General features: G+C 34.6%; 3 protein-coding genes across 4 annotated transcripts; 2 read left to right on the forward strand and 1 right to left on the reverse strand.

Annotated features, from left to right (window-relative positions):
• On the forward strand, nucleotides 1692-4579 carry LOC104785822 (RNA polymerase sigma factor sigF, chloroplastic). 2 transcript variants are annotated; one of them, XM_010511106.2, is made up of 9 exons: nucleotides 1692-1942; nucleotides 2132-2286; nucleotides 2386-2483; nucleotides 2570-2758; nucleotides 2864-3119; nucleotides 3218-3448; nucleotides 3614-3754; nucleotides 3848-4048; nucleotides 4116-4579. In XM_010511106.2, the coding sequence occupies exons 1-9, from the start codon at nucleotides 1855-1857 to the stop codon at nucleotides 4401-4403; spliced, it is 1647 nt and encodes a 548-aa protein (XP_010509408.1). In that variant the 5' UTR covers nucleotides 1692-1854; the 3' UTR covers nucleotides 4404-4579. The 2 variants fall into 2 exon arrangements, with proteins under 2 accessions (XP_010509408.1, XP_019101279.1); XM_019245734.1 differs by having other exon boundaries at nucleotides 2135-2286.
• LOC109133018 lies at nucleotides 7584-7848 on the forward strand. Its single transcript, XM_019245551.1, has one exon. The coding sequence runs from the start codon at nucleotides 7687-7689 to the stop codon at nucleotides 7846-7848; it is 162 nt and encodes a 53-aa protein (XP_019101096.1). The 5' UTR covers nucleotides 7584-7686.
• Nucleotides 9910-10960, reverse strand: LOC109132817 (pentatricopeptide repeat-containing protein At2g36980, mitochondrial-like; the record flags this gene model as incomplete). The annotated part of the gene is made up of 1 exon (XM_019245215.1): nucleotides 9910-10960. A coding segment is annotated over one exon (915 nt), but the record flags the coding sequence as incomplete, so codon positions are not given.

Below are 10961 nucleotides of genomic sequence, written 5' to 3' on the forward strand. Positions count from 1 at the left end.
ATGATGACGTTGAGATCAAAAGTTTTGAAAAATGAGAGACTTGTGTGAAAAGAGAGAGTTGAGAAGGGTCATCGTAAGAGTCATGGAAGGAGGTCCAGATTTCTAGCAAATTAATAAAAATGAGTGGTTTCTTATAACTTATTTACCAAACATAGAAATAGGTAACTATATTGGAGGAGCATGACAAAGAGGATTTTTTTTGGATTTCATGACGACACTTATTGTAAATTATATTCTTTTTAACTGGTTTGGCCAAACAATTGATAAGCGTTATAAAAATGGCAAAGCAACAAATCACTATATAGAGATGAAAACCATATACTGTATAGTCTATGACCTATTGGTTCGGTTTGATTTGGTTATGGTTAGTTTGTATATGGGATTTTACCAACCATTCGGTTATTTTGAAGATTGACGAGAGAATAACACATTAGTGTTTAGAAATAAATATTACATTGACTTTAATAAATCAGCTTTGCGTTACATATGTTAACAACTTAACATAGATAGAATAATTTACAAAATGAGAAGATAAATTAATTATTTCCATATCTATATAATAAGGAAATATATATATATATATATATATATATATATATATAACAATATCTCCCTTCATAATAATAAACTCGTGGATTTTTCTAGATCCTTTGTGCAACTTGTTCATCCTCCTCTAGAAGAGAGAAAAAGGTCTCGACCAACATGGAAGATTTCTCCAGTAAAGTACCCTTTCTCTTTTTTGATCAATAAGAATTTTGTTTTGTTTTGTTTTACCCATAATCGATCTGTGCATCTTTATTCTATTGTAGCCTCAATACTCATCTTTTTATATATATTGCAGAGCCAATCAAAAAAGTCTATGGGCGTAAGACAGCTGTCTTCTGGGACGTGGAGGATTCACCATTCCCTAATGATCTTGATCCACAATCGATATATCAGAAAGTCAAATCGGTTCTTGTGGAAAAAGGTTATGATGGTGAGATGTCAATATGGGCTTATGCTGAGAACGTAACGTTATCGGATGAGTTGTTGGATGAGTATTGCAAGTCCAAAATCTACTTTCTTCCCGGAGGTGAAATTAATATACTACTATTGTTTACCCTTCTTTATTAACGTACTCTTTTTCTCTTGTAATAATACGTATATATGTTATCAGGAGCTAAGGAAGCGAGATCAATTAGGATGATACATGACACTATTTTATGGGAAATAGACACTCCTCTAAGTTATCCTACAGAATCTGATCTGATTATCATCTCAGATAACATCGAAGGTGAAATGAATTTCATCAGATGTCTTAAATATTCCGCTTCGGCTGGTTACAATAATCTCTATGTAGAGCCTAATCAGCTTGCTGCTGCACCCAATAATACCTCAGAATCAGAATGGCCTCGTTACTTGTTTGATGTAGGAAAGCCTATTGGTTCAATCAGATATTTGTAATTCTCTCTACTTGTTTAGCAGACTTGCGACGACTACTAGCTTTGGTATTATGGTACTATTGTCAAAGAGGTCATCATGACTCTTGTAGTCTTGTACTATGTAATAGACCTTATTATGACTATTTAATTTTTTTATTTAATTTCGTATCTTTGGGCTTTTTTTTGGGTTTAAGTCCAATAATAAGCCCATTCTGATTTTCTAAGTTGGGAAAAGAAGATAACAAAAAAATCTGACTTCCATGGCAGCAACAAGTTTTAATTTTTATTAACAAAAAAAAAAAAGATTGGGAGTGTGTCTGTCGCCTTATCTGTTCGTCATGGGGGGCTCTGTAGAGTAGCCTCATGTTCTTATTCGTCTTCTTTAGCCATTCGTGGAAGCAAAATTAGAGTCTTTTTTGGTGATTCTGTGAAAATGGAAGCTACGAGGAACTTGGTTTCTTCTTCATCTCCTCCGTTTCAGACAAAGACCCATCTCAAGAACTACTCTTCTCCTTCCTCTGGTACTGTTCCTTTTTCTAGTTTTTTTTCTAATGGATTTGTCTCTCTGCTGGTTACTCTAATTTGTCTGGATAATCTATCTGTGCCCTTGTCCTTGTGGTTTTCAAGTTCGGATTTTTATATATACATACATTTTCTGATCTTGCTTATTATGTTTTGTCTTTCTTTCTTTGTTGGTGTTATATTGCCAGTAGTGATGCTTCATGAGCAAACAGCAACTCCTGTAGTTAACTCACGTCATCTCAATTCTTTATCTCGACATTTTCCTGCGTCGGTTCTCTCACAGGAGCCACGGGAAGAGTCTAGACCTCTCTCACATGCCTTTAGAGAAGACAGAACCTCCCAGGTGAGTTTAAGAGCACAAAGTCCTAAACTTTTCTTACTCTCTTGTGTTTATGTTTCCGCCTCTGAATGTTTTTTTGTTTTCCTTGGGAAATTTTTATAGTTGACTCTGGAGAGGAGACAGTTTGATGAATTGGTTTCATCTCGTGAAGATGAGAAATTTGAACAGCAACTCATTCAATCTGCTGGTTTATGGAATTTGTAATGTCTCTCTCCTCTTCTTTTAACACACCAGTTTTGAATTTCATGAGTTTTGTGAATGATGTGTAATCTTTGTTTGTTTGCAGATTGATATCTCCTATAACAACAGCTGAAAAGCAATTGCCTGCAGTTGTATCTCCCTTACCTGATGCAGAGCTTTGTGATGTGGTTGCACTAGCTCAGAAGGCTTTATCAGCTTCAAAACAAGCTGCATTGTTAGCTGACGACACTGAAGCAAATCAATCTGACAACACTGGCGATTCTCTCTCCACTAGGTTGCTTTTTAAAACCTTGTTTTGTCTATCTCATCACTCTGCTTCTCTGCTACTTAAGGGGCTATAATGTGAAAATATTTGTGTTTTCTGGATGTTTTGTTTTAGCTCCTCCATGTCCTTACCGGAAAAGGGAACCATAGTAAGGTCGAAGCGGCTGCTAGAGAGACGAGCAAAGAACAGAAAGGCTCCGAAATCAAATGATGTGGATGACGAGGGTTATGTTCCTCAGAAACTTAATGCCAAGAAAAAGTATAGACAAGGGGTTGATTCTGATGATGCGCTTCAGCTCTTCTTGTGGGGACCTGAGACTAAACAACTTCTGACTGCTAAAGAGGAAGCTGAGCTGATATCACATATACAGGTTCATGCTTCCCCCTACTCTTGTGTCCTTGGACTTGCATCTTGTTGAACTTCCTTGGAAACTTTCCCTGATGCTAACTTTGGTATCTGATATATCAGCATTTGTTAAAGTTGGAGAAGGTAAAGACTAAACTTGAATCTCAAAACGGCTGTGAACCAACAATAGGTGAGTGGGCTGAAGCTATGGGGCTAAGTTCCCCTGTCTTGAAATCTGAAATCCACCGTGGTAGAAGCAGCCGAGAAAAGCTGATTACAGCAAACCTTCGACTGGTTGTCCATATAGCAAAACAATATCAGAATCGTGGACTCAACTTTCAGGACTTATTGCAGGTTAGCTTCAAACGAACCCATTTTTCTGGCCCCTTCAGTATCTCTGATCACAGTGAAGTTGTAGTATCTCGAGTTCTTCGATATTTCCAGTGTGTGTTAGAGTGATCTAACTTGAAGTCACATTTCTTACGATGCTTCTTTTTGTGCTCATCTAATGGTTCTTAGGAAGGAAGTATGGGGCTAATGAAGAGTGTAGAGAAGTTCAAACCGCAATCCGGATGCAGATTCGCTACTTACGCCTACTGGTGGATTCGGCAATCCATAAGAAAGTCTATATTTCAAAACTCCAGGACAATCCGTTTGCCGGTAACTACAAATTTTTCAATGGCATTATCTACTAGACAGTAAAGGATAAACTTCTAAAGCATGAATTGGTGAAATCTACTCATGTTAATACAGGAGAACGTATACATGCTACTGGGAAAAGTATCCGAAGCCAGAAAAACATGCGTGCAGGAAGGAAACTACCGTCCAAGTAAAGAGCAACTTGCAGGCCACGTTGGGGTTTCAAAAGAGAAACTTGATAAACTCTTGTACAATACAAGAACACCTCTTTCAATGCAACAACCAATTTGGGCTGATCAAGACACCACTTTTCAGGTAAACCCTTTTTCAATATATTATTTTGACCGAACAAAACATGGTTATAACCTTTTATTCCTAACAGGAAGTAACACCAGACAGTGGGATTGAGACACCGACGATTAGCGTGGGAAAGCAGTTGATGAGGAACCATGTAAGGAATCTCCTCAATGTACTAAGTCCGAAGGAGAGAAGGATCATTAAGCTGAGATTTGGGATTGATGGAGGGAAACAGAGGTCATTGTCGGAAATAGGAGAGATTTACGGACTGTCGAAGGAGAGGGTAAGACAGCTAGAGAGCCGGGCATTGTACAGGCTTAAACAGAACATGAGCAGTCATGGACTCCATGCTTATTCTGATTTGCTTATCTAGCTCATGGAGATATTTGGCATCTTCTATTAATAATCATGTGTATACAAAAAATATATTTTGTTTTGTTGATATGCTGAGGGATAGTGTTGTCTTGGATAAAAGTTTTGTAAACTTTTTTGGTTTTTTGGGGGCAAGGAAAAAGAGAAATTACCACATTTCCATAATTTGCTGTGTAATTGTCTATATCTGTTTTAGTTCTTTTAATCAGACTTTCATGAATGCAACTCAAAATAAAGGTTGGCTGAGACTTGAGAGCAGGGCATACAAGTAACTGTTGGAACAATTTATCTGCAATTTGTGTGCAGGTTCAACAACCAAAAAGTCTTTCTTAACACAGTCTGACCAAACCTACTGATTCACAATAGCATTCTGTGAACACCCTAAAAACTAAGCCATATATGATTGAAAGTCTCTAGCTAGTATCTTAAGGGAAATGCTAAATTTTGGAGCTAGCATTATAAAACTTATCATCTATTAGCTAGTAGTTACCACTTCTTGTGTAAGGCGTTTGTTGTATATATGGACCAACCGTGATCTTTTTATCGTCTTATTTTGTGTCTCAAAGTGTATTTGAGTGTCGGAAATAATTCTTTGGTTGGTTCAGAAACCACGTGTACACGATATATCCTTCCTTAGTCCATGTGTATATGTAACATACACTGTCCTACATAGTATCCACCGCTATTTTTCTTTTTCTAATACTAACAAATAGAGATAAACAAATCCTAAACTGTTTCTATAGATTTCTTTAGTGATATTGTGGGGTTCTCCTGAAAAGTCTTTTAAAAAATCTTTTTCTTTTGGAACTATCTTTGGTTTCAAAATATTGTTCTCTGTAAAACAAGATACAATATTAAATGATATAATCACTCTACAAATTGAATAACATGTTGAATCAACAACACTCAACAGTATACGCAATGGTTTTGATACCATCTTCTTGAATAGATTGACATATTTATATATTTTTATATATAATAATCAGAAGATTTTTTTTTTTTTTGTCACAATAATCAGAAGATCTTATACCAAAGTTCACACACGTCTAAACTGTGAAAAACAAGATTATCATGTCCTCTAAAACGTTTATAATGACTTAACCATGATTAAATCGAAATAGCTAGGAATCGAATTTTGGTTTCTAAATCCCATAATGAATCATGGTTAGTGTAATCAAGCATATTAAATCTATTAAAAACATTTAAATATTGACTTGTTTTTGGGAGATTCTCAAAAATAGCACAAAATTAAGTTTTTTTCCAAACTTAGCACAACATTACTAAAATTTCAAAAATAACACTAATTAATCTTTCAAAATTAAATCCTAAATTCAAAATACTAAATCCTACCACTCAAAACTATACCCTAAATGTAAAATTGAGAACCCAAACTTAAAAAAAAAATAAAAAATTTAACATTAATTTTAAATACTTTAATATATTAAATAGTGCTATTTTTAGGAGTGGGCATTTAAACCGAACCGAACCGAACCAAACCAAACCAACCGAACCCAAACCGACCCAAACCAAACCCAATCCTACACTCCAACCATTCGGTTATGTTTCTTCCCAATCCAAATGGTTCGGTTCGGTTCGGTTTGAAACCGAACCGAACTAATAACCCAATCTATTTTTTAAATTAATTAATAATACTATTAAAAATATAAATATGTGATTTTACCTACGAACGTTTGCATTTAGTTTTTATTTTACTTTATTTTAAATTTCTAATAAATTAACTAAATATAAATATAGATTTAATTATGGTTAATGTTAGGTATTTAATTTTAATTTTCTAATTTATTTGATTAATTAACTATTATAAAACCATAATCAATTTCATTTTGTTACATTAATTGATTTTTAAACCGAATTAAACCGAACCATACTAAAACCAAACCGAACCGAACCGAACCAAACATAAACCGACCCGAACACAAACCAAACCAAACTAACTTCGGCTGAGTTTGGTTAGAGTTTTACCAAAACCGAATAAACCAAACCGAACCGAACCCGAACTTAAACCGAAATGCCCACTCCTAGCTATTTTGGAAATTTATGGAATGTATGCTAAGTTTGGAAAAAAACTTGTTTTAGTGCTATTTTAGGATATTTCTCTTGTTTTTTCTTTGTTAAACATTTATTTATCTTTTAACATTTTCAAGATTTAAGAGTCTTCCTTTTTTCCCACTATTTAAAGGTACAATTCAAATTTGATGGGTAAAAAACTTCTCTAAAGCGTGTAAAAGGTAGTATCGTACGAAGCTAATAAATTGCAATGAAGACGACACTTCTTACAGAAGTGGGGCTCGGCTTACACGGATGACCACTCACCTTCAGGTGCATGCCAATGCGGCAATCGCCTTACCATTACGTAGCTCGATCGATATTGAATCATTTAAATGTAACAGAGATCGACCAAAATAAAATAAAATCTAAATTTATATTAACTGTGCATCACCATGTTTTGTTTCTTTCCCTTACGACATAACATAACATACCATAGCGTAACAGTGTGCTGTGTGCATCTTCTTTTTCAACAGTATTATAGTGTTTTGTTTTTCTTCAGAGTGATACCTGGTTTTTGTATAGTATTTTTTCTTTTTTTTCTAGGTCGTCTAATACAGTAATTAAATATACTTGATGAGTTTTCTTCTTTTCGTTTCTGATGAGTTATTTTGGGCAAAAACTAAATTCTCGGTTTTGCTTTTACATTAACGGTAACATTTTAGTCTCAAAATACTGATATATATCACATAATTTTTTAGTTAGTCACTCTAATCCATTATTTTCCAGAGACTAAATCTTTCTTTCAATTAGTTTTTTTTTTTTTTTTGAATATCTATTTTCAAAATGATTTTATAATTGTAGTCAATATTCTTCATCTTCACGAATGGTTAGTTAGAAAAATTATTATTTTTAAATAATGTGAAAAGCCTTTTTTTGTTATTTATAGAGTTTAGAATGGTCAATTATTATTAAAATCACATTGAAAAAACTCAAGATCGATCTCTAGATTCTATAGTGAATCCTTAAACCATTTGGACCACCATAAGTTGGTTTCTATAGACAATTACTTAGTAAAAACATATTTTTGTGTGTGTTTGATAAAGCTTGTCCCCTCCTCTCCACTCCACTAGACTACTATATACTGAACTGTCCATCTTTGTCTGTCCTCGACAAAACTAAAGCTCATAAGAACCATCAAACTCTTCCGTTCCTTGCATTTATTCTTTTCTTTAATTTCTCATACTATCGTAGTCGGGACTCTCAGAAACCAATCAATGGCGTCGGAAGAGAATGGCACGTGCGACCCGTGCAAGACTTTTGGGCAAAAGTGCAGTCATGTCGTGAAGAAACAAAGAGCCAAGTTTTATATTCTTCGCCGTTGTATCGCCATGTTAATCTGCTGGCGCGACCAAAACCGCGACCGCGACGACTCTTAATTGTTTGTTTTCTTTTTATGGAATATTTCTTATGCATACGTAAGTTAGAAAATATTGAATTGTGTGTTTGTTTTGTTGGGTAGCTTTTAAATATGTTTTACGTTTTATTTTGCTACCACGATATATATAAGTATAATAACCTTAACTAGCTAGTTTTAAGAAGATTGTATATTAAACGATCAAATCTAGACTTGAGCACGACAGTAGTCCTGAAAATAAAACAAATATGTATATGGGTGCTATAACACTTTTATATGTATCAATGACGGTTGATCCTGAATGACAAAATTAAAACTTAAATTAATCAACTTTTGCAAGATATCCCTTGAACTATGAAAATAGTATAAACAGTTTCCGCAATGTAACCTTTGACTATATGACAAGTTGACAATATATGTATAACAAGAAAAATAAATCATTACCACTACCAACACCATCTTCTTCTTTGTCATCATAATCATGGTCGCCTCCACCGTACCACAACCACCATTGTTACCATATATATTATTGTGAAGTAGTCGGGGTAATGGGGTTATGGCAGGAACGGCGGTGATAATGATATTAGCAGTTATGTTTATTTTGTTTAAAATCTATAACCAAAATAATGGTATTAGATATTCAAAGGTACATTGTTTTGCATTTTTCATATAATTCAAGAGTTATTTTGCAAAATCGTATTTTAAGGTTTATTTTTCTAAACTTTCCATCTTGAATCTAAGAGAATTATTGGACACAAAGTATTCGGAGCCTGAAGTACTACTGGAAACAGATGAAAACGTGGAAAAATCATGGCCTTTTGTAGTTTTAAAGTTTCCTTTTGTTAAATTGAAGTTCAGGGTTAGACAAAAATATTGTTTCAATGCATGGTAGATAAGGATAAAAATAGACTCTGTCTAGTATTCTAAAGATAGAAACTTCTCTGCTTCAGAATAAAACACATCATCAGATTCGTAGTCATAGACTCCATTCTCCATCTGTTCGTAAAAAACTTTACATGAATTTAAACTAGGAACGTGACTTCGTACTGATATACGTAGGTACGTCCGACCGTCCTTCTTTGTGCACTGTAGATATCTAAAGACAAGATTCACAAGAAGATTTGATTATGAATTAGTTTTGGATTTGGTTCCAAACCTTAGATATCAGAATATAAAAAAATATTGACGCGCAGTTCAACGGTAAAAATCATATATAAGATTTATGTTCGTAACTTAATTCATCTATACTCCATACATAATAACGGAGTAATCACGTCAACAATATATAATACTAGTACACTACATATTACTTATTAGTCGAGGCCTTGAGGGTAAATAACAATTCTCAATGAATGCACCTTTCCTTTTCCTTACCTTTTCTACGCATGTAATTGGTACATATAATATTACCAAATCTACGTATGGTTCAAATCACTAAAGTTAACAATACAAAGTTTTGGACCACACTAGCTAGCTACATATATCAGTAGATGTCCATAATTTGTTAATACTATTCCTTACTGTTAATTATTTTAACGTTCTCGTATTCACCGATTCGATTCTAGATTCTGTAGTTCCACCATAGAAAAGAAGATAATGGAGTAACACACTGACGCAAGAAGAAAACAGAGTTGGAGAACAATGATGGAAAATATTTAATAGGAAGTCCAGTACGATCCTAACGAGCCCACGTGATCTAGTCAAATTCGTACAAATCTATGCAATCTAAATTTTGACTAGTAGGTAAGAGTTAAGTAAATTATTTTGTATTCGGATCATGCTGCGCTTGTTTAACAACACGAATCATTGTCACACCAACAAAATAGGGGTAATTTGTAGAGAAAACAATGTTAGTTTGAATCTATATTTCTTGTCTTTTGTAAGATTTTCTTTGTCACTTCTTGTGGACCTTTCACACTAGAAACCAAAAAAAAATTGATGCTTCTTCTATACTCTATTTCTAGTCATTATCAAAATTCCAATATGATTCACTAAAGAGCTTATCAATATGAGTAAACATAACTCAAATCCGATTAAGTCATCATGGAAAACTATATGAAACTTAGATTCAATAGTATGAGACTTCCTTGTCAAGATATTTTGACCTAAGCAACATGAACTAGTTTCTAAGTAGACATTTGCTTATTACTTATACAATAATGTGTGTGAATGGTTATTTTTTTTTTGCTTTTTCTACATATTTCTCATTGTCTATAGCACTAAATCCACAAGTTCCAAAACGTCTCTGGGTTTCTCATTTCACTTTGAATGGAGTTTAAAGTTTCAGAAAGCTCCTCCAAGCGAGGGTGCGTAGAGTCACCAACTAGAAAAGTTGAGACCTGGTTTCCTACTTCGATCCAGCTACATCCCGGTGTTTTCTTCATACCTCGCTCAACCATTTCTCTCCTTACATCTTCTGCTTCCTTCCACCGCCCACTTGAGCAGTACAAGTTGGATAACAGAACAAAACTCATCTCTTCACTTGGTTCTGCTATCTTTAGAACTTTGCTAACTTCTCTGCCTAATTCTGTGTGCCAATGTGTAGAACAAGCACCCAAAAGAGCTTCCCATGAACTACTATTACTAGCTTTAGTGATAAGTGAATTGTAAGTTGTAGCCAAGTCCTTTGCTTCTTCTAGATATCCACCTCTCCCAAACATATCTATCATACATGTTACATGATCTACTTCCAAAGGGATTCCATAATCTCTAACCATAGATTCAAAAATTGAGCAACCTTCCTCTACAAGGCCTGAATGGCTGCAAGTTGTCAGCAATCCAATGAACGTTACCTTGTCTGGTTTAATCCCTGACGCTATCATGCTGTCATAGAGCTTTAGAGCTTGATCTGCTAACCCGTGGACACCAAACGCGAAAAGCATTGTGTTCCAAGATACCAAATCTTTGTCAGCTATATCCCCAAATGCGCGGTTTGATTCCTTAATATCACCACACTTGGCATACAAATTAACCAAGGCGTTACCAACATAAGCATAACCTTGAAAGCCTCGATGAATCAAACAACCATGGATCATTTTCCCATGTCCTAAACAGGCTAAACCTGAACAAGCGTGAAGAACTGCACCATAAGCAAAATGATCAGAATCCACCTCAGACTTCATCATCTCAACAAAA

This window comes from Camelina sativa, chromosome 5, assembly GCF_000633955.1.
Source record: "Camelina sativa cultivar DH55 chromosome 5, Cs, whole genome shotgun sequence".
In the NCBI taxonomy this organism is placed as follows: domain Eukaryota; kingdom Viridiplantae; phylum Streptophyta; class Magnoliopsida; order Brassicales; family Brassicaceae; genus Camelina; species Camelina sativa.

Bases quoted from the DNA above. Each gene is read 5' to 3' on its own strand.
- LOC104785822 (XM_010511106.2), top strand. From the start codon at position 1,855: ATGGAAGCTACGAGGAACTTGGTTTCTTCTTCATCTCCTCCGTTTCAG. The intron at 2,759-2,863 runs GTTGCTTTTTAA...GTTTTGTTTTAG, and splicing joins GGCGATTCTCTCTCCACTAG to CTCCTCCATGTCCTTACCGG. The intron at 4,049-4,115 runs GTAAACCCTTTT...TATTCCTAACAG, and splicing joins ATCAAGACACCACTTTTCAG to GAAGTAACACCAGACAGTGG.
- LOC109133018 (XM_019245551.1), top strand. From the start codon at position 7,687: ATGGCGTCGGAAGAGAATGGCACGTGCGACCCGTGCAAGACTTTTGGG.